The sequence below is a fragment of the Bos indicus x Bos taurus genome, chromosome 1, assembly GCF_003369695.1.
Source record: "Bos indicus x Bos taurus breed Angus x Brahman F1 hybrid chromosome 1, Bos_hybrid_MaternalHap_v2.0, whole genome shotgun sequence".
Taxonomy (NCBI): domain Eukaryota; kingdom Metazoa; phylum Chordata; class Mammalia; order Artiodactyla; family Bovidae; genus Bos; species Bos indicus x Bos taurus.
In genome coordinates, this window is record NC_040076.1 from 132062581 (window position 1) to 132086989 (window position 24409).

General features: G+C 38.1%; 1 protein-coding gene across 3 annotated transcripts in view; it reads left to right on the forward strand.

Annotated features, from left to right (window-relative positions):
* Nucleotides 1-24409, forward strand: part of STAG1 (stromal antigen 1) — a 504783-nt gene that overhangs the window by 214747 nt on the left and 265627 nt on the right. For all 3 annotated transcript variants that reach the window (XM_027545437.1, XM_027545440.1, XM_027545439.1), the window contains exon 5: nt 11714-11810. In XM_027545437.1, the coding sequence (XP_027401238.1) occupies nt 11714-11810 (97 nt within the window). The remainder of the gene's footprint in view (nt 1-11713; nt 11811-24409) is intronic.

Sequence of the window (24409 nt, forward strand, 5' to 3'; positions counted from 1 at the left end):
GGACTCCTGAGGCTCGATCCCGCCTTTGCGTATGTCGAGCCTCCTTCCTCATGACCTTTGCCATGGGCGGAGTACCTCACTCTGGCCCCCAACACCTGATTTTATTTTCTTTATATATATATCCATAAGTAGGATTTCTGTATTATATGGTGGTTCTAGTTTTTAATTTTATGATGAACATCTGTACTGTTTATGTAGTGGCTGTACTGGTTGACATTTGCACTAACATTGCACTCTCACCAATGCTTGTTATGTCTTATATTTTTGATAATAGCCATTCCAAACTGGTGTGGCATTAATATCTCATTTTGGTTTTAATTTGCATTTTCTTGATGATTAAATGATGTTGAGTGTCTTTTCATGTATTTCTTAGCCATTTGTATGTCTTTTGTGTAAAACTATTCAATTCTTTACCTGCTTTTAATTGGATTGTTTTCTATTAAAGTTAGTGATTTATTAATTTGATTTAATATAGAAATGGAGCTTTACATTGCATAGAAATGCAGCTGTTTTCCTTATGTTGGTTTTGTATCCTGTAACTTATTGTTGCATCCTGCAACTTGTTGACTTGTTTTTTCATGGAGTCTTGAAGATTTTCTATATGGAACGTCATTATCTGCAAAAACATTTTTTTATTGCTTACTTTTCTATTTGGATACCTTTTATATGTCTTTTAAAATATATTTTCTTTTTCTTGACTGCTTGCTCTGGCTAGGAGAGTTGAACAGGAGTGATGATAAGAGTGTACTTTTAATCTTTTACTCTATTCATGTGGTGTATCACATTTATTTTAACATTTTGCACCATCCTTGCATCATTGAAACAAATCCTGATTAGTCAAGGTATATGATCCTTTTAATATATTGTTGAGTTTGATTTGCTAATATTCATACAGGATTTTTGCATCTGTGATCAGGAATATTGGCATTTTCTTGTGTTATATTTTTGTCTGGCTTTGGTATCAGAGTAATATTGGCCTCATAAAATGTGTTTGGAAGCCCTCCACCATCTTCCTAGAATGTTTGTTATAAGTCACCAGTGAAGCCTTCTGGTCCTGGACTTTGTTTGTTGTGAGGTTTTTAATTACTGATTTCAATCTCCTTGCTAGTAACTAGCTAGTTCAGATTTTCTATTTCATCATGAGATAGTCCTTCTAGGTTGTATGTTTCTAGGAATTACTCATTTTTTAAAATCAGGTTTAATTATTTATTTAAATATTTGGTCACACCCTTGCAGCATGTGGGATCTTAGTTCACTGACCAGGGATTGAACCCACACCCCCTTGTTGGAGGGCAGAATCTTAACCACTGTACCTCTGGGGAAGTCCTGAAATTTAGTAATTTTTTCCCTAGGTTCTCTAATTTGTTGGCCTATGATTGTTCACAGCAGTCTTTCATTATCCTTGCATTTTTGTGGAATCAACTGTAATACCTCTTTTATTTCTGAATTTGTTTATTTCAGCCTTTTTTTCTTGATGAGTCTAGATAAAGATTTTGTCAGTTTTGTTTACTTTTTCAGAGAACCAGTTCTTAATTTCTGCTTGAATCTTTATTATTATAGTTCTGTCTCTCCACTGATTTTGAGCTTAGTTCCTTTAAATTTCTTGAAGTATAAACTTAGGTTGTTAATTTGAGCTTTTTCTTGTCTCTTGAGATGGGTGTTTATCAGAGTGAACTTCCTTCTTAGAACTGCTTTTGCTGTATCCCATGAATTTTGGTCTGTTATATTTCCGTTTTCATTTTTCCCAAGAGAAAGAGAAAGCAATAGAGAGGAACTACAAAAGCAGCCTGAAAGCAATTAATAAGGTGGCAATCACACATACATATCCATAATTACTTTAAATGTGAATGCACTAAGGTCTGTAATCAAAAGATACAGTAATAGATAACAAATTTCTATTTATACCAATAAAAGTGTATCTCATTAATATATTATGTATTGAATTCTTCACTATAGTCCTTACATTTTTCAGTTTCAAAATTTGTTTGGTTCCTTTGTTGTTTCTTTGTTGAACTCATTTTGTTCTTGTATTTTTTTTTTTCCTGATACATTAGTTTTTTTTTATCTGTGTTCTCTTATAGCTCTCTGACCATCTGCAGGGTGATTATTTTGAATCTCCTTGTCAGGCAAAGATCTCCTGGATCGGCCAGTTGTTGTAGGCTTACTATGTTCTTTGGTAGAGATATATTTCCCTAATTCTTCATAATCCCAGTTGCTTTGTTTTCATGTCTGTTCATTTGAAGAAGCAGTTAACCTATTCCAGAATTTATAGACTGAATTTGATAAGGGTCAGCATTTCACCTGTGAGTGAGGGTACACTGGCACATGCTGTGACCCTAGGTAAGTGATGCAGGGTGACAGTGTGGGGAACATGTGGTAGTTTGGATCCCTGTGGGCATGATGTGTATTTAGCTCAGGCCACTGGACTACACACCATTGACAACTGTGTGGTTCTTGCTCAGCACTGAGAGGAACCTTGTAGTAGTTCTAAGCAGGGCCTTCACTAGGGATTTATCAGCTAGGGACCAAGGCAGGCTGTTGTAGAGGCCAGTTGCAGGCATACATACAGTGATGAGGGCCACTGCAGACAACAAGGATTGGTGCTAACTATGGCCCCATTGGCTAAACTGGAGTTCCTGGCCATCAGTGTCATCTCCTGTGGTTGCACACAACTCTGCTCACATGTGCACACTGCTTTGAAGGCTGGCAGAGGTCATTGGGCTGGGTTGTGCAGTGCACAGCTTGGAGTGGCTAAGTATAGGTGGACTTGTTGGTACTGGCCAGTGACAGGAGGCAGGGCCTTATCTGGGCCCACAAGAAGCTATGGGGTGCCTTTGTTGTAGGTGCTCTCACTGGTGGCTGCATATCCCTCCCATCCCTTCTGTGCATGCTCACTGCAGGGGAGGCCAGTGATGGATGTCAGTCTGGTAGTGCACAGTTGGAGGGACAATCCCTGAGCATGAACACAGTGGTCTGGTTCAGTGTAGGGAGGTGGTGTTAGGCTGGTATTTTGCATTTGTGCAGCTGCAGCAGCCCCAGTTGGCTGTAGGTGTGGCTGGCTGGCTCCTTGGTGGGTAGATTCAGGGGGCTGGCATCTTAAACTCTCACAGCTGTAGAGAGCTATAACATATTATAATCTTTCCTCCCCTCCTCCATTGTGTGTGTGTGTATTTCTTTATTTTATATATTTATAAAATATAAAATATCCTTATTTATAAAATAGCCACTGTAGTGGCTACAGTGTAGGTTTGGTATTGGCGGGAAAAGGGTACAGAGAGACTCAGGCAGTTGGCATCAATGAACACAAACACAAATACCTGTGGGGGGAAAGCTGGCAAGGTCTGTAGGGGTCTACAGTGACTATGGTGGCCTTTGGCTTTCTCGTTGGTGAAATTTGCTGAGTTTGTCTGAAGAGCCGTTCTGTGAACTGTGATACCTCTGACTGCTTCTCTGTTAATAATATTACTTCTGTTTTTATTCCTTGTTCATAGCTGGGTCAATAACATCTCAGGTTGCTGGGCTTGGTGGAATGAAACCAAAGCAGAACCTCTGTACAATGCTAAGGAAGCTGGTCAAGTCACCTCACACTCCTTTTCTTGGCAAGAAGAGTTCTTTTTAGCTGTGGAAGATTTCTTCTTAGCACTGAAGGGTGCCAGTTTGGGGGATGGGATGATGCAGGCAAAATTAAGTTAACCTTCATTTTCTTCTAATGTGAATGTTCTCAGTTTTGTTGTTCTTAAAACTTCATAAGTGGACTATAGAGAGCTCCTGGATCTTTTTTTGTTCTTGGATAGCTGTTCAGTCATTGGTTGGTTTGTTTTTTAAAAAAAGATTTAGTTGTTTATATATGGCTGCACTAGATCTTCCTTGCTGCTTGAGGACTTTCTCTTGCAGCAGGCAGGGGCTACTTTTCATTGGAGTGCGTGTGCTTCTCATTGTGGTAGCTTTTCTTTTTTTTTTCTTTTCTCCCAACCCAAGGATCGAACCCACATCTCTTAGGTCTCCTGCATTGGCAGGCAGGCTCTCCACCACCAGCACCAGCTGGAAAGCCTATTGCTTCTTACTTTTTATAACTCAACAGTTGTGATTTGCATTTCTAAGAGCACTTTCCTATTCTCTCATCATTACCTGTTACAGTTTCATCAATGTATTATCTTTATGAATTTTGTAAGCATACATATAATTTTCCAAATCTTCTTATTTCTTCAGAATAACTTAATATGATAATTCAGATTGGCTCCAGCTTTTTAAAATTGTATGTAGTTTTCAATAGTTGATTTTCTCTATTGAATCATACTAACAGAAAGGATTCTAGCCAAATTGCTGTGCTGTGTGCTATGCTTAGTTGCGCAGTCGTGTCCAACTCCTTGTGACCCCATGGGCTGCAGCCCACCAGGCTCCCCCGTCCATGGGATTCTCCAGGCAAAAACAGAGTGACTAGCCATTCCCCTCTCCAGGGGATCCCCCCAACCTGGGGATCGAACCTGGGTCTCCTGCATTGCAGGCTTTACCTTCTAAGCCACCAGAGAAGCCCAACAATGCTTACTGTGCACTTATTATGAAGCAGGGTTTGTGCTAAATGTTACACATACCGTTTTATTTAATCTTCACAACAACTAGGCACTACATAAGATCATCCTCATTATCCATGGCCACTGCAAGTTCTCTATCCCTCTTTAAGGATAAAGCTGCTTCACACAGAATTCTGCTCACATCCCAGTCTACCCACTTACAAGGAACAAACACTTAAGCAAAAGGAGATGATCCCCCCGCACACCCCTGACCATTGTATGAATCTTAGTTTCTCATCTGCTCCCCCTGAGTCAAAAGTTTTCTGTCCCTCACAGCTGTATTCTATCTTGCTTTGCTCTTTTGAGGATTAGCTTGGCAGTTATGCTTTGATCTTCCTGCCAATCCCAGCCACAGGATGTAACCTTCCTTACATGTCTTTTAGAGACTTACGCAAGAAGGCAATATTATATGTTTTTCAAACTTACAAAATTTCTATGAACAATTTATATCACTGAGGCATTGGAGCATGGGTTCTGTAACTGCAGCATATGGGCTTAGTTGCTCCGCAGCATATGGAATCTTTGTTCCTCTGCCTGGGATGGAATCCATGTCCCCTGCTTTGGCAGGAGAATTCTTAACCACTAGATCACTAGGGAAGCTCCAGACATTTATTTTTATGGGATGATGGAAAAGCTGGGTTTTATTCCAACCAATAGGCAATTTTTCTTTCTTTCTTTAAATATATCATACCATTATTCACTGGCTTTTATTATTTTCTTTGAGAAGTGTGCCATATATCTTATTCTTTTATCTCATGTATGTACCCTATGGATTTTTTTCCCTCTTTATTAAATGTTCCCAGCTATTCAGTTTTGATGTACCTTATGAAGTTTTTATTTTATTCTCCTCTTCACCTATCATCCAGGGCCCTGTAAATTCTGACAAGTTGTATCTTCCGTGTGCTTGTGTCCATACTTGGTAATGTCTCTAACAGTTATCAGTCTGCCAGTCTAAGAAAGGCTTATCTTTTTGGAGTTAACTGTTTAGATTCTTAGGATGAGATGATTGTATGGCATCATCAACTCAATGGACATGAAGAAGCTCTTGGAGATAGTGAAGAATAGGGAAGCCTGGTATGCTGCATTCCATGGGGTTGCAAAGATGCAGACACAACTGAGAACTACCACCACCACTGTATTTTCTTTATACTTTAAAAACAAAATCTACCAGATGCTAATGTGTTGAGAGAGAGTTGTTATATACACCAGCTTTTAATAAAGGGTCTTCCCCTTAAACATAGAAGGAAATATGATTGCTCCTCAGATCACTAAAGAAGAGAAATGTTCAGTCAGAATGGGTTAAAATCCATTCAAACAATTTAGATTTTTTTTACCAGTGAAAATCTGTATGTTTGGGAAATTGTACTAAACCCTATGGAAAATAATAACAGAATAAAGATTTTAAAAATTGTAAAAAACAAACAAAAAAAGTGGCTGATGAAATCTAGAATTGGTGATATGTGGAGCACTGAATATCAATATCGTATGTTGCTGGAGGAAGTATAATTTAATATACCTGTTTTGGAAAATAGTATGACATTGTGTACTAAACCTCAATGTATATGTATTGTTAATAAGTCTGCTACTAGGTATGTATACAGCAGAAAAAATGTTTATGTGAGGATATGTATATAGTTGTGTTCATAATAATTTTATTTGCAATAGCCCTAAAATGGAAACAACACTCATGTACATCAATAGTAAATTGGGTTATAAGATAAAGTATGATAAGTCAATGAAACACTGTCCAGCAGTACAAACAAGGAATTACTAATAACACATAGTAACATGACGAAATCTCACTGATAAAACACTGAAATAAATCAAACACCAAACATAATAGTATTTACATGAATTTCAAAAGCATATCTATTGTTAAGGAATAATAATTATTTGCTTGCTGAATGGTTACTAACTAGAAGGGAACATGAGGCAGCCTGTTTGAGTTCTGGAAGTGTTTTTTATATATGCATTTTGGTTATGGTTATACAGGTGCATGTACATGTAAACTTTCTTCAGGGAATACCCTAAGATTTCTGCATTAATTATACAGTTGTAGCTAAGTACAGAAATTTATTTAAAACTTTTAAAAAAGTAATTTTTATCTATTTCTTGTGCTTCCCCTTCACCCCCAGCAAAACTCTTAATAGTTATGCCTGGTAGTATGCTAAGTGCAATTACATTAAATTTATCTAACAATTTGGAAAGACTTTCTTGATGCAGCATGAAGCTTATTTAATATGGAACTTATTTAAGTCATTTTCTATAACCTAAAGGTGTTTTTATAATGATCTTCATTAAAATTTATATAGTCCTTCAATTTGTTTTTAGATGATTTTGTTGTGAGCAGCATTCTCAATCCATTTATATTTCATAATATTGCTAATGTTCAAATTTGATTTTGTACATTTATCTTTTGTCAGTTGTCAAATTTTTTATTAATCTTTAAATCACATTAGTAGAGACTCAGTAGAGAAGGAGAATTGTACTTATTGTTATTTTACTAATTTTTGCATAAACTAAAATCTTTATGTGTTAAATGCTTAGGGATGCATCCTTGCCTCATTCTTCTTAGAGCTGAAAAGTGTTAAAAGTTTCCACAAGAAGTATGTTTTAGATTTGTCTTTATGTTGTTTACCAGCATATCACATAACCCCAGTTTTTCTAGACATATTTTTATTACGCATTCAGTTCAATTCAGTCGCTCGGTCGTGTCCGACTCTTTGCGACCCATGAATCGCAGCATGCCACGCCTCCCTGTCCATCACCAACTCCCGGAGTTCACTCAAGCTCACGTCCATCATGTCGGTGATGCCATCCAGCCATCTCATCCTCTGTTTTCCCCTTTTCCTCCTGCCCCCAAACCCTCCCAGATTCAGAGTCTTTTCCAGTGAGTCAACTCTTCGCATGAGGTGGCCAAAGTATTGGAGTTTCAGCTTCAGCATCAGTCCTTCCAATGAACACCCAGGACTGATCTCCTTTAGGATGGACTGATTGGATATCCTTGCAGTCCAAGGGACTCTCAAGAGTCTTCTCCAACACCACAGTTCAAAAGCATCAATTCTTCGGTGCTCAGCCTTCCTCACAGTCCAACTCTCAATCCATATATGACCACTGGAAAAACCATAGCCTTGACTAGACGAACCTTTGTTGGCAAAGTAATGTCTCTGCTTTTCAATATGCTATCTAGGTTGGTCATAATTTTCCTTCCGAGGAGTAAGTGTCCTTTAATTTCATGGCTGCAGTCACCATCTGCAGTGATTTTGGAGCCCAAATAAATAAAGTCTGACACTGTTTCTACTGTTTCCCTGTCTATTTGCCATGAAGTGATGGGACCGGATGCCATGATCTTCGTTTTCTGAATGTTGAGCTTTAAGCCAACTTTTTCACTCTCCTCTTTCACTTTCATCAAGAGGCTTTTTGGTTCCTCTTCACTTTCTGCCATAAGGGTGGTGTCATCTGCATATCTGAGGTTATTGATATTTCTCCCGGCAATCTTGATTCCAGCTTGTGCTTCTTTCAGCCCAGCATTTCTCATGATGTACTCTGCATATAAGTTAAATAAGCAGGGTGACAATGTACAGCCTTGACGTACTCCTTTTCCTATTTGGAACCAGTCTGTTGTTCCATGTCCAGTTCTAACTGTTGCTTCCTGACCTGCATACAAATTTCTCAAGAGGCAGGTCAGGTGGTCTGCTATGCCCATCTCTTTCAGAATTTTCCACAGTATATTGTGAACCACACAGTCAAAGGCTTTGGCATAGTCAATAAAGCAAAAATAGATGTTTTTCTGTAACTCTGTTGCTTTTTTGATGATCCACCGAAAGTTGGCAATTTGATCTCTGGTTCCTCTGCCTCTTTTAAAACCAGCTTGAACATCTGGAAGTTCATAGTTCATGTATCCCTGAAGCCTGGCTTGGAGAATTTTGAGCATTACTTTACTAGCATGTGAGATGAGTGCAATTGTGCAGTAGTTTGAGTATTCTTTGGTATTGCCTTTCTTTGGGATTGGAATGAAGACTGACCTTTTCCAGTCCTGTGGCCACTGCTGAGTTTTCCAAATTAGCTGGCATATTGAGTGCAGCACTTTCACAGCATCATCTTTCAGGATTTGAAATAGCTCAACTGGAATTCCATCACCTCCACTAGCTTTGTTCGTAGAGATGCTTCCTAAGACCCACTTGACTTCACATTCCAGGATGTCAGGCTCTAGGTGAGTGATCATACCATCGTGATTATCTGGGTCGTGAAGATCTTTTTTGTACAGTTCTTCTGTGTATTCTTGCTACCTGTTCTTAATATTTGCTGCTTCTGTTAAGCCCATACCATTTCTGTCCTTTATTGAGCCCATCTTTGCATGAAATGTTCCCTTGGTATCTCTAATTTTCTTGAAGAGATCTCTGGTCTTTCCCATTCTATTGTTTTCCTCTATTTCTTTGCATTGAGTGCTGAGGAAGGCTTTCTTATCTCTCCTTGCTAGTCTTTGGAACTCTGCATTCAGATGCGTATATCTTTCCTTTTCTCCTTTGCTTTTCACGTCTCTTCTTTTCACAGCTATTTGTAAGGCCTCCCTAGACAGCCATTTTGCTTTTTTTCATTTCTTTTCTATGGGGATGGTCTTGATCCCTGTCTCCTGTACAGTGTCACAAACCTTCATCCATAGTTCATCAGGCCGTCTGTCTATCAGATCTAGTCCCTTAAATTTATTTCTCACTTCCACTGTATAATCATAAGGGATTTGATTTAGGTCATACCTGAACGGTCTAGTGGTTTTTCCTACTTTCTTCAATTTAAGTCTGAATTTGGCAATAAGGAGCTCATGATCTGAGCCACAGTCAGCTCCTGTGGCTGTATAGAGCTTCTGTATCTTTGGCTGCAAAGAATATAATCAGTCTGATTTTGGTGTTGACCATCTGGTGATGTCCACGTGTAGGGTCTTCTCTTGTGTCGTTGGAAGAGGGTGTTTGCTATGACCAGTGCGTTCTCTTGGCAAAACTCTATTAGTCTTTGCCCTGCTTCATTCCGCATTCCAAGGCCAAATTTGCCTGTTACTCCAGGTGTTTCTTGACTTCCTACTTCTACATTCCAGTCCCCTGTAATGAAAAGGACATCTTTTTTGGGTGTTAGATCTAAAAGGTCTTGTAGGTCTTCATAGAACTTTTCAACTTCAGCTTCTTCAGCCTTACTGGTTGGGGCATAGACTTGGATTACTGTGATATTGAATGGTTTGCCTTGGAAACGAACACAGATCATTCTGTCATTTTTGAGATTGAATCCAAGTACTGCATTTCGGACTCTTTTGTTAACCATGGTGGCTACTCCATTTCTTCTGAGGGATTCCTGCCCGCAGTAGTAGATATAATGGTCATCTGAGTTAAATTCACCATTCCAGTCCATTTTAGTTCGCTGATTGCTAGAATGTCAACGTTCACTCTTGCCATCTCCTGTTTGACCACTTCCAATTTGCCTGATTCAGGGACCTGACATTCCAGATTCCTATGCATTATTGCTCTTTACAGCATCGGACCTTGCTTCTATCACCAGTCACATCCACAGCTGGGTATTGTCTTTGCTTTGGCTCCATCCCTTCATTCTTTCTGGAGTTATTTCTCCACTGATCTGCAGTAGCATATTGGGCACCTACCGACCTGGGGAGTTCCTCTTTCAGTATCCTATCATTTTGCCTTTTCATACTGTTCATGCGGTTCTCAAGGCAACAGTACTGAAGTGGTTTGCCATTCCCTTCTCCAGTGGACCATATTCTGTCAGACCTCTCCACCATGACCCACCGGTCCTGGGTGGCCCCACAGGGCATGGCTTAGTGTCATTGACTTAGACAAGGCTGTGGTTCTAGTGTGATTAGATTGACTAGTTTTCTGTGAGTATGGTTTCATTGTGTCTGCCCTCTGATGCCCTCTTGCAACACCTACCGTTTTACTTGGGTTTCTCTTACCTTGGACGTGGGGTATCTCTGCACCGCTGCTGCAGCAAAGCGCAGCTGCTGCTCCTTACCTTGGACGAGGGATATATCCTCTTTGGTGCCTCTCCTGACCTTGAACGTGGAGTAGCTCCTCTAGGCCCTCCTGCGCCAGTGCAGCCATTGCTCCTTGGGCGTGGGGTAGCTCCTCCCGGCCACCGCCCCTAGCCTCGAGTTGGGTAGCTCCTCCAGGGCGCCGCCCCTGACCTCCGACGTGGGGTGGCCCCTCTAGGCTGCTGCTGTGCTGCCACAGCCTGGAACTCTTGGCCGCCCCCCCTGACCTGGGACGCTGGGTAGCTCCTCTCGGCAGTTCCTGTGCCATCGCAGCCTGGCAATCTTAGCTGCTGCCCCTGACCTCGGACGTGGGATAGCTCCTCTTGGCCACCGCCCCTTGGGCATAGGGTCCTCCCGGCTTCTGCCCCTGACCTCGGATGTCGGGTAGCTCCTCTCGGCAGTTCCTGTGCCATCGCAGCCTGGCACTCTTAGCTGCTGCCCCTGACCTCGGACGTGGGATAGCTCCTCTTGGCCTCTGCCCCTTGGGCATGGGGTCCTCCTGGCTTCTGCCCCTGACCTCGGACGTCGGGTAGCTCCTCTCGGCCGTGTTTGTGCGCTCTTGGAGCCACCGGCAACTTCCCTGGTGGCTCAGACGATAAAGCATCTGTGTACAATGCAGGAGACCCGGCTTCGATCCCTGGGTCGGGAAGATCCTCTGAAGAAGGAAATGGCAATCCACTCCAGTATTATTGCCTGGAAAATCCCATAGAGGAGCCTGGTAGGCTACAGTCCATGGGTTGCAAAGAGTCAGACACGACTGAGCAACTTCACTTACTTATATGAGGTTTATTAAGCATGGCTCCAGGATTTTTATCAGATACCTTTTGAGATCTGGTATTATAATCATTTAGTTTTCTTCTTTACATTGTTGATTAATTGAATTGAATTCCTAATGTTGAATCATCCTTGTGTTCCTGGGGGAAAAATGTATTTTATTATATATGGTCTTAATTTTGTATTATATATATAATTTAATATATATTATACATGTGATTTAATTAAGTAGTTTTCGTGTTTAAATAGCTGCACATAGAAAACCAATAATTTATTGAAAATTCATTTGCTGTAATATCAATTAAAATTTTTTTCTTTCTTTTTCCCCCCCCCACAGTCTGTGGTCGATGACTGGATTGAATCATATAAACAAGACAGGGACATTGCACTTCTGGATTTAATCAACTTTTTTATCCAGTGTTCAGGATGTCGAGGTACAGAATGTTGGAATAAATGATGTACACTGAGACTTTGTCAGTCCAGAAGTTTCAAATTTACTTTACCTTGTGTTAATCATTTTATAATTCATTCTGGAATTCATTGCTAGTCTTTTGTCGTTAACTTATTTTATTTAAAAATATTTCTCATTTTCTTAGTTTAATTTTACTCATAACAGATTTCTGAAATTTTAATGTTTTGAAGGAAATCTGAAATTGAGGAGTTTGTGATTTGACTTTTTAGATCACAAGATTTTATAGTTAATGTTTACTGGTATTATTTGTATATATGCTCTATGTTGTGAACTGTGCCAGTTGCTAACATTCATTATTTTGAATCCTTATCTTGTAGACAAAGTTCTTGAAGCATAAATGTTTGAAGGTAACATAAATATGAAAATCAGGTTTAAGTTTACAATCATTTGGAATCCATAGACAGTTTATTAAAAAGTGAAAATTTTTTTATCGTATTAGTTGGTAACTGATAGAGATCTTTTTTCTGTAGAATAAATATTAACAGGTTAAATTGTACCGTATGGGATAAATCAGTTGGTAGACACCTTTCTTTGCTTATCAGTGCAGAAAGGTGATCTTCTATTGAGGTCACTGATCAAATTGATTTCTTGAAGGCTTTCTTATTTCTGATGAAGTTATCACTCAGCATATTAACATAAGAATTTTATCGAATATTTACCAAGTACCTAGGTTATTGTTCCTATGTATTTATGTATGTACGTATGTATGTGTATATATATATATATATATATTATCAAGACAGTCTCTGCCCCAGTAACTATTAGAATACGTTTAATTTTTATTTATTTTTTTAAATAATTTCTGCTTTAATTTTTTTTAATGTCCTTTCTAATTTGAGTTTATTTGCTATTTATTCATTTCACCATGCCATGCAGCATGCAACATCTTAATTCTTACGCTGGAAATCCAGTCTGTTGCCTACTGCAGTGGAAGTGTGAAGTCTTTTTATCCGGATGACCAAGAAAGTCCCTGTTGAGTTTTTAGTTTATTTTTTTTTCTACTGTTGAGTTTTTAAAGAAGGATGTTTTGCAAAGAAAAGGAGGGAAATATACCAGTAATTCACTGAACTGCTCATTACCAGAAGACTAATAAAGTTGGTTACAATTTAATGACTGTTTGAGCTTGGCAGTGTATGTGCCAAGCTGTGTGCTTTACATACATTAGCTCATTTGATATTGGTTTGACACTTCTATCAGTCAGATATGATTTTTATTCTGTCGTTCAAGAAACTAAGGATTCAGGGCTTAGGTTAGTTTTTGGACATCATCCAGTTTTTAAGTGCTGAATTTACGATTTAGATTCAGGCTTGTCGCTATCTGGAGTCTCCGTGTCTAACCACAAGGTGTAGTGTAGGAATAACAAGGAGGAGCTTCTGACTGAACCTAGGTTGTGTGTTTCTGTGTGTGTGAATATGGGGATATTTGTAAGAAAGTGCATCTCAAAGGAACAGACTTGATACTGGAACTGAGGTGTTGCATAAGAGTAAATTAAGGTGGAAGAGAAAGGTCCAAGTTGACAGTTGGTATAAAAATTCCAGAAGAAGAGAAAGTACAGCACACTCTAGTGCGTAAAGAGAGTTTGTGGCAGCAACCTGGAGCATAGAGTTAGATGAAGATTGGTAAGAGATTAGTTTATTTGAAGGAAAGTGAGTTTGTTAATTTTACAGTCTTAAACTGGGAAAGGTAAGTACTGAGTGAAGTGCTTTACATATGTGGTCTTATCTAATCTATGTAAGTGTCCTGTTAGAATGAGTTTTGGTTTTAAAACGAATGGTAGTCTTAAAATTTTTTGCTTTTGTAAATTGTTCGTATGGTTCCAAAAAAAAAAAAAAAAAACCATAATAAGAGAAATGTAAATCAAAAAGCCTTTATACTTCTTGCCTTCCCATCTATCTCCACAGAGTTACTTCTTAACTCCTTTGTTGTATATCCATCTGTCTGTCTGTATGAGTAGGAAATGTATGCTCTTTTCTTCCTCATCCCTCTCACACAAAAGATAATGGTGTATAGAGAACTTTCTTGGTTTCCTGCCTTCCCTCCCTTCCCTCACATTTCTCCCCTTCCTCCCTTTCCCTTCCTTTTCTTCTCTTTATTCCCTCCTCTCCATTTCCTCCCTTCCCTCTCCCTCTTTTCCAGCATCAAAGCATTCCTTTTTATGTATGTACAACAATTTATTTAACTAGTTGTCTGTTAACAGCGCATTGACTACTATCTGTTGTCTTTTATTCTTACAATGAGTAATTTCGTGTGTACCTCATTTGTTCTTTTTTTTTTAATTTTTTATTTATTTTAATTGAAGGCTAATTACTTTACGATATTGTATTGGTTTTGCCATACATCAACATGAATCCGCCAGGGGTGTACATGTGTTCCCCATCCTGAACCCCCCTCCCACCTCCCTCCCCATACCATCCCTCTGGGTCATCCCAGGGCACCAGCCCCAAGCATCCTGTATCCTGCATTGAACCTGGACTGGCGATTCGTTTCTTATATGATATTATACATGTTTCAATGCCATTCTCCCAAATCATCCCCCCCCTCCCCAACCTCTCCCACAGAGTCCAAAACACTGTTCTAATACCTCATTTGTTCTTTGTGGCAGAATGAATATCTGTAGGTTATTATATTTTCATTTATATTAGATACTGCCAAATTTCCTGTTTTGGAAATTATGTCTATTTTACTCCTATCAGTAATATATGAAAATATCTGTTTTTATTTGGTCTTTTCAACAAAGTGTTTTTATCAAAATTTTTTATTGGTTTTATGAATGATTTAAAAATACATCATATGATTTTTTTTTTAATTGAGGTGAAATACACTTAAACAGTTAACCATTTTAAAGTGGGTGGTTTAGTAGTTTTTAGCACATTAATAGTGTTCTACAACCACCTCTTTCTGGTATCAAAACTTTTTTGTTATCACCCCAGAAAAATACTTATACTAGTCACTCCACATTAAAGCCTCTCCCCTGCAGTCCTTGGCTACCTCTAATCTGCTTTCTGCTCCTATGTTCTAGTCATTTTATGTAAAAGGAGATTGTACAGTATGTGACGTTTTGTATCTGATCTCTTTAATTTAGCATATCTTTGAGATTTCTCTGAGTAGTAGCATATATTGATAAAATTCATTTCATTGTATGTATATATTACAGTTTATCCATTCATCCATTGATGGACACTTGGACTTGCACTTTTTGGTTGTTGTGAATATTGTTACTATGAATATTTATGGTTAGGTATCTCTTTGAGTACTTATTTTTTAATTCTTTGGTGTAAATACCTAGGAGTGAAATTGCTGGATCATATGGTAATTCTATTTTAAGTTTTTGAGGAACTGCCAAACTGTTTTCACAGCAGCTGCACCATTTTAAATTCCAGAAATACATGAAGACTCTTATTTCTCCACATCCTCTAGAACACTTTTACTTTCCAGTTTTAAAATTTTAATGTCCTAGTGGGTATGAAGTGGTATTTTTTTTTTTATGGTTTTGATTTGCATTTTCTTTATTACCAGTGACTTGGGCAACTTTTTGTGTTTTTGGCAATTTGTATGTCTTTTTTGAAGAAATGTGTACTTGAGTCCTGTGCTTATTTTGAAATTAGATGGGTTTTATTTTTGCTGTGAGTTATTGTATTAGATTTCTTTGTTTATTCTTGATAGTAAATCTTTTATCAGATACATAATATGGAACTGTGTATAACTTGCAACTACTCCCACACTGTAGGTTGTCTTTTCCCTTTATTAAAGATGTCCTTTGATGGACAAAAGTTTTAAATATTTGTGAAGTCCAACTTTTTTTTTCATTTCTTTTGCTCACGCTTGTGGTATCAAATCTTTGAATCCATTGCCAGTTCTAAGTGCATGAAGATTTACCTCCATATTTTCTTCTAATAGTTTTATAGTTTTAAATCTTATATGTAGGTCATTGATCCATGGTTAAGTTTTGTATTTGGATGATTTTAATTTGTATTTCTCTTACATGTGTGGCTTGAGAGCCATTTTTCTTGTTTTTTCCATTTTCTGTTCATATCTCTTGCTACTTTTCCTTTTAGCTGTCTTCGTAGTTCCTGAAAAAGCATTTGACAAAACAGATTTTAAAACATTTTAGTATATCAGACTGAGATGCATATTTTCTTAACATGTTTAAAAGAGAAAGCTCATTGTCGCTCATATTAGTGCAGTATAATAAAAATCTAAAATAGATTCAAGTACCTGTGAACGTGTAGTAAGCAGATACTACTAGCACATATGAAAGAAAGACAGCTGCAAGATAAAACTATACAATATACCATTTTTCATCTATCAGATTGAAAAAATTATAAGTTATAATCTCTGTTCTTTAGGCTGTGAGGAAACAGACACTCTTAAATTATTTGTTGGAATAAAAGTGGATACATATCTCATAGATATAAATTTGACATTATCTACCAAAACTCCTTCATAGCTCAGTTGGTAAAGAATCTGCCTGCAATGCAGGAGACCCTGGTTTGATTCCTGGTTCGGGAAGATCTGCTGGAGAAGGCATAGGCTACCCACTCCAGTATTTTTGGGCTTCCTTTGTGCCTCAGCTGATAAAAAATGCGCTTGCAATGTGGGATACCTGGGTTCAATCCCTCGGTGGTAAGAACCCCTGGAGAAGGGAAAGGCCACCCGCTCCAGTATTCTGGTGTATACAATCCATGGGGTTGCAAAGAATCGGACACGACTGAGCAACTTTCACTTTCACCAAAACTCCATATGTTCTTACCTTTTGACCTAGCCATACTGCTTCTGGAATTTTGCCATGAAGATATATTTCCATTTTACAAAAATAAATGCACAAGGTTATTCAGTAACATATTATTTGTAGTAGTGAAATATTGGAAACAACCTAAATGCCAATGTATAGGACAGTGATTGAATAAACTGTGGCAAAACTTGTTCAGTGGAGGTTTTGGGCATGGCAAAAAATTATGAGGAAAAACTGTGTGGGCTAATGCAGGGAGATTTTCAGGATACATTTTTTTTAAGTGCAAAAGAGTGTGTAAAAGTATTCAACGTTTTTTAGAGGAAAGAAGGGAAATAATAGAATATACACATGTATCTGGTCTCTTGACCATAAAGAAACAAAGGGAAGATAAGACGCAGAATAATGATTGCCTACCTGTAGGGTATAGTGAAAGTGAAGTCACTCAGTCATGTCCAACTCTTTGTGACCCCATGGACTGTAGCCTACCAGGCTCCTCCGTCCAGGGGATTTTCCAGGCAAGAATACTGGAGTGGGTTGCCATTTCCTTCTCCAGGAGATCTTCCATACCCAGGGATTGAACCTGGGTCTCCTGCATTGTAGGCAGACATTTTACTGTCTGAGCCACCAGGGAAGTCCCCTGTAGGCTATGTGTGTATGTAAATGGAGTGGAAAACTTACAGGGAATTGGGGTGGAGGGATGATACTGGAATATACTTTTTGAACAGTCTTGACTTTGGGAGTTATCTTCATGTATCATATACTCAGAAAAAAAAGAAAAATCAGTGAAGATGGACAGAAAATCCAAGACTTGGATGCACTCAGAATAGATGAGTCATGCATAAATAACACATGCTGAAGAGTATAAAAAGTACAAACTAAAATTTGAACTCAGTGCTTATACTCCAAACCTAGTGGGGGAAAGTGGAAAACATATTATTTCCCTCCTCACATTGTCTTCTTACAAGATATATATTATGAGTAAAATGGTGCTTTACCTGTACAAACTTAATAGACACCACCTTAAACAAATTATGAAAGCAAACAGTGCAAACAGTTATTAAACCAATTGATAGCATGTGCTTCATGGTAGGCACTTATAAGAACTCAACCTCATTTTCGTATTATTCTAGCCTATAGTACAGAGTCTGAAACTACTCATGAGAAAACAGTGGGCAAGCTCAAGTTGAGGTATATTTTTTCATAATAACTATCCTGTGCTCTGTAAGAGTGTCCCTGTCATGAACTGTTCCAGAACTTAATGCAATACATGATCTTAGATTTTTCTTTGACATAACATTATTGAGACAAATAGTAAATTCCAAAATCAGTTCTGTGAATTAGAACATATATATTATATTGTTAATTTCATCATTCTGATCATTATTCTGTAGTTGTATTAGATTTTTTTTGCTTTGAGGAAATATATACAGAAGTATTGATGAATAAAGGGATATGTGAAGAGGGAAAGGATAAAAAATGTAAAATGTTTATATCTGAGAATTTGGTGATGGATATTCAGAATCCCATGTACTTTTCTTACAACTTTTTTGTAAATTCTGGAAAGTGAAAAATGGAAGGATGAAAAATCCTTTTAACCCCAAAGCCAACATCATGCTCAAGGGAATCTAGTAGAATAATTTTCACTGAAGTCAAACAAGACAGAGATGCCCATTTTCACAACTGCCAGTTAATATTATCCATATAAGCCAGCATGTTTGTGGTGAAGCCAGTAAAGTGAAGTATGTATGATCACTATTTGAGAGTAATATTGAAAGTTGAGAAATTTCAAGAGGTTCAGTTTGCAAAACTAGTAAAAACAATATAATAATTCTGAAAGAGATCAAAATGGCAGAGTATGAGGATGCTGAGCTCCCTTCTCCCTGATGGACATCTCAGAAATACAGTACATGTGTGGCTACTGTTACTGAAACAAACTGTACACTGATAGAACAGCCTTTCTGTAACCAAGACTGCAAAGAAAGATTCACACAGAGTTGAGTAGGAAGAGAAGAGAAATGATCAGTTCTGGACTTGCACCCCTAGCAAGGAGAGCATATCACAAGCTCAAGGATCCTTCCTAGGGTGTGAGACATTTGAGCTACATATTTGGCAACCCAGATTTGGGATTACCAGGAATATGAGTCCCCTTAGCTGGTTTGAAATCCACTAAGACTTACTGTATGGCTATACAAAACCAAAATTCCACTTGTGATGGTTGCATGCAAACACTTGTTTCCCCTCGGGAACAAGGTGGAGGAAGCAGATTTAAAATGACCTGAGACTCTGACTGATTTCCTGCAGCTGTCCCATCGCACACTCTAGCTTGCACTGGGTACTTGCTCTGGCCCCCCTTCCTCTCACACTGTACTCTCCTAGGATGAAGGCTGCCATTGCCAAGTAGGGTAAGGACTTGGAGATTTGGAGCTAGCTCAGACTCAGTCTTATGTTGGAACAGAGCAAGGGCAGTCCAAGACTGGACGGCTTCACAGGAGAATTCTACCAAACATATTAAGAATATCTACTACCTGTCCTTCTCAAACTTTTACAAAAAGTTGAAGAGGAGGAAACATTCCTAAGTTCATTCTGTAAGGCTACTAATGCACAGACTGCCCCCACCCCAAATACAAGCCAATATCTCTGATGAATATAAGTACAGAAATCTCAAGAAGGTATTAGAAAACCAAATTCAGCAATCATCAAAAGGATCATACACCGAGATCAGAATTCAGCAATCATCAAAAGGATCATACACCAAGATCAGAATTCAGCAATCAGAACGATCATACACCATGATCAAAATTCAGCAATCAGAAGGATCATACACCATGATTAAATTGGTTTTATACAGGATGCAGGGATGGTTCAGCATTCATAAATCAATGCACCACATTCATGAAAAGAATAAAATTACACAATCATTTCAGTAGACAGAATTCAGTATTCATTCATTCATGATAAAAACTCTCATCAAACAAAAGTCACTTAGTCATGTCTGACTCTGCGACCCCATGGACTATGGAATTCTCTAGGCTAGAATGCTGGAGTGGGTAGCCTTTCCTTCTGCAGGGGATCTTCCCAACCCAGGGATTGAACCCAGGTCTCCATATTGCAGGCAGATTCTTTACCAGCTGAGTTATCAGGGAAACATCAAACTTGGTATGGAGGATATATGGCAGTATAAAAAGGCGTAAGTATGACAGACACATAGCTTTTAGGTTAGTGCAAAAGTAATAGCAGTTTCAGAGCCTGAATTTTAAATCATTATAACGAGGCACAACCACATCTTTATTAAACACAAGAGGAACCGTTATAGTCAACACATTTTTTACCTGTGAAAAATAAGTTTATTCCTGTAGCATAAATATCCGTGCTTTGGGATTTGGTGAGCTCTTGGAAAGCATTTTCTGTGTCCTGCTGGTTATGGAAACATTTTCCTTGCAAAAAGTTGCCAAGATGCTTGAAGAAGAGGTAGTTGGTACCGGTGAGAGGTCAGGTGAATATGGCTGATGGGGCAAAACTTTGTAGCCCAGTTTATTCAACTTTTGAAATGTTGGTTGTGTGACCTGTGGTCAAGCATTGTTGTGGAGAAAAATTGGGCTCTTTCTGTTGACCAGTGCTGGCTTCAGGCATTCCAGTTTTTGGTGCATCTCCATCAATTTTGTGTACATGAGTAAAAAAGTCTTATATTTGTGTTTCCAAAATTTTTATTTCTGAACTTTAGGTATTAAATCATTATAAGTAGAGTCTTCATTTTTTCTAAAGTACTTTTTTTTTAATAGGTTGAGGTTTAACAAAAAAATTAAGTGAAAATTATACAGTTCCCATATACCCTCTTCTCCCCTCAGTTTCACCTGTTAACATCTTGTACATTTGTTAAAATTGATGGAAAAGTATTGATATTATTAACTAAAGTCCTTAGTTGACATTAGGGTTTGTCCACTGAAAAAAATGCACAACCTAAAAGTTGAGAATTATGTTTTATTTTGTGGGCTTGCTGAGGACCTAACCCTAAAACATAGCCTATGAGATAGCTCAAAGGGACTACTCCAAAGAGGTAAGGGAGGAACCAGGATATATAGGAGTTTTGGCACCAAAACCCAAATATTAGTATTTTATTTTGTCTTGTTTTTTAATTGGAGGATAATTGTTTACAGTATTGTGTTGGTTTCTGCTGTACAAAAACTCATATCAGCCATAATTATATATAACCCCTCCATCTGGACCTCCCTCCCACCCCACTGCATCCCACCCCTCTAGGTCATAACAGAACCCTGGCTGGCGTCCATGTGTTATATAACAGCTTCCCACTAGGTATCTGTTTTAAACACAGTAGTGTGTATATGTCAGTGCTACTCTTGTCAGTTCATCCCACCCTCTCCTTCTACCACAAGTTCATTCTCTACATCTGTGTTTCTATTCCTGCTCTGCAAATAGGTTCATCAGTACTGTTTTATCTTGATTCCATATATGTACATTAATATATGGTATTTTTCTTTTTCTGACTTACTTCACTTTGTATAACAGGCTTTAGTTTCATCCACCTCTGTTCATCTGACTCACGTTTGTTTGTTTATGGCTGAGTAATATTCCATTGCATATACATGCCCACACCTTCTTTATTGTTCATATGTTGATGGACAGCTAGGTGGTTCCCATGTCCTGGCTAGTTAACATAGTCCTGCAATGAACATTGGGGTACATGTGTAAAAATTATGGTTCTCCCAGGTCTGTGCCGAAAATGAGATTGCTGAGTCAGAGAGTGGTTTTAGTTCTAGTTTTTAAGGACTCTGCATACTGTTCTCCATAGTCACGGTATCAGTTTACATTGCCACCAACCGTGTAAGAAGGTTCCCTTTTCTCCCCATCCTCTGCAGCATTTATTGTTTGTAGACTTTTTAATGATGGCCATTCTGACTGGTGTGAGGTGGTACCTCACTGTAGTTTTGATTTGCATCTCTCTAATAATGAACAGTACTGGGCTTTTCATGTGTTTATTGGCCATCTGTATGTCTTTGAAGAAATATCTGGTTAGGTCTTCTGCCCTTTATGGGATTGGGTTTTGTTTCTCTGATAATTAGCTGCATGAGTTGCTTGTTTATTTCTGAACTTCTTTGTTGCTTCACTTGCGGTTATTTTCTCCCATTCTTAAGGTTGTCTTTTCACCTTGCTTATACTTGCCTTTGCTGTGCAAAAGCGTTTAAGTTCAGTTAGATCCCGTTTGTTTATTTTTTTTATTCCCATTACTCTAGGAGGTGGGTCAAACAGAGTCTTGCTGTGATTTATGTCAAAGAGGGTTCTGCCTATGTTTTATAATTTACGGTTTCTGAACTTACTATGTCAGTCTTTAATCCATTTTGAGTTTATTTTTGTGTATGGTGTTGTTAAGTGTTATAATTTCATTCTTTCACTCATAGCTGTCCAGTTTTCCCAGCACCACTTATAGAAGGACTATCTTTTCCCTATTGTATATTCTTCCCTCCTTTGTCAAGGATAAGGTGCCCATCAGTGTGTGAGTTAATCTCTGGACTTCCTTGTTCCATTGATCTATATATATATGTTTTTTTTGCCAGTACCACACTGTCTTGATTACTATTCCTTGGTACTATAGTCTGAAGTCAGGAAGGTTGATTCCTCCAGCTCCATTTTCTTTCTCAAGATTCCTTTGACTATTTGTATTCTTTGGTGTTTCCATACAAACTGTGATATTTTTTCTTCTAGTTCAGTGGAAAATGCCATTGGTAATGTGATAGGGAATGGATTGAATCTGTAGATTGCTTTGGGTAGTATAGCATTCCCATCCAAAAACATGGTATATCTCTCCATCTGTTTGTGTGATCTTTGATTTCTTTCATCAGTGTTTTTAAGTTTTCTGTATACAGGCCTTTTGTCTCTGTAGGTAGGTTTATTTGTATATATTTTATTCTTTTTCTTGCAGTGATGAGTAAGATTGTTTTCTTAATTTCTCTTTCTCATTTTTCATTATAAGTTTACAGGATTGGAAGAGATTTCTTTTTAATTTTGTATCCTGTGACTACTGAATTCACTGATTAGCTCTAGTTTTCTTAATTTCTCTTTCTCATTTTTCATTATAAGTTTACAGGATTGGAAGAGATTTCTTTTTAATTTTGTATCCTGTGACTACTGAATTCACTGATTAGCTCTAGTAATTTTCTGATGGCATCTTTAGGGTTTTCAAAAGTTATGACCAACCTAGATAGCATATTCAAAAACAGAGACATTACTTTGCCAACAAAGGTTCGTCTAGTCAAGGCTATGGTTTTTCCTGTGGTCATGTATGGATGTGAAAGTTGGACTGTGAAGAAGGCTGAGCACCGAAGAATTGATGCTTTTGAACTGTGGTGTTGGAGAAGACTCTTGAGAGTCCCTTGGACTGCAAGGAGATCCAACCAGTCCATTCTGAAGGAGATCAGTCCTGGGATTTCTTTGGAAGGAATGATGCTAAAGCTGAAACTCCAATACTTTGGCCACCTCATGCGAAGAGTTGACTCATTGGAAAAGACTCTGAATCTGGGAGGTATTGGGGGCAAGAGGAGAAGGGGACGACAGAGGATGAGATGGCTGAATGGCATCACTGACTCGATGGACTTGAGTCTGAGTGAACTCCGGGAGTTGGTGAGGGACAGGGAGGCCTGGCGTGCTGCGATTCATGGGGTTGCAAAGAGTCGGACACGACTGAGCAACTGATCTGATCTCATGTATATAGTATTATGTCATCTGCAAAGAGAGACAGTTTTACTTCTTTTCCAATCTGGATTTTTTTGTTTCTTTCTTATTCTTATCTGATTGCCTTGGTACTTATCTGATTACCAGAACTTCCCAAAACTATATTGAATAGTAGTGGTGAGAGTGTGTTCCCTTGTCCTGTTGCCAATCTTACAGGAAATGTTTTCCGTTTTTCACCATTGAGAATAATGTTTATTGTGGGTTTGTCATATATGGTCTTTATTATGTTGAGGTAGGTTCCCTATATGCGCAATTTCTGGAAAGTTTTTCTCATAAATTAGTATTTTGTTTTGTCAGAAGCTTTTTCTGCATATTGAGATGATCATATGGTTTTTATTGTTCAGTGTATTTATATGGTATATCACATTGATTGATTTGTGTCTATTGAAAAATCCTTTCATACCTGGGATAAACCCAACTTGATCATAGTATATGATCCTTTCAATGTGTTGTTGGATTCTGTTTGTTAGTATTTTGTTGAGGATATTTGCATGTATGTTCATCAGGAATATTGGCCTGTAATTTTCTTTTTTTGTGATGTCATTGTCCGGTTTTGGTATCAGGGTGATGGTGAGCTTGTAAAATGAGTTTGGAAGTGTTCCTCCGTCTCAGTTTTTGGAAGAGTTTGATCAGGATGGTTAGCTCTTCTCTAACCATTTGATAGAATTCTCCTGCCATCTGGCCCTCAGCTTTTATTTTTTGGAATATTTTTGATCACAGTTTTCATTTCTGTATTTGTGATTGATCTGTTCATATTTTCTATTTCTTCCTGGTTCAGTCTTGGAAGGTTATACTTTTCTAACAGTTTGCCCATTTCTTGTAGATTGTCATTTTATTTGCATATAGATGCTTACAGTAGTCTCTATGATCCTTTGTTTTTCTGTATTGTGTATTATTAGTTCTCTTTTTTTCATTGCTAATTTTATAGATTTGAGTCTTCTCCTGTTTTTCTTGATAAGTCTAGCTAATGGTTTATGAATTTCATTTATCTTCTCAAAGAACCAGCTTTTAGTTTTATTGATCTTTGCTGTTGTTTTCTTCACTTCTTTCTGCTGTAATTTTCATGATTCTGTTCTTTCTACTGA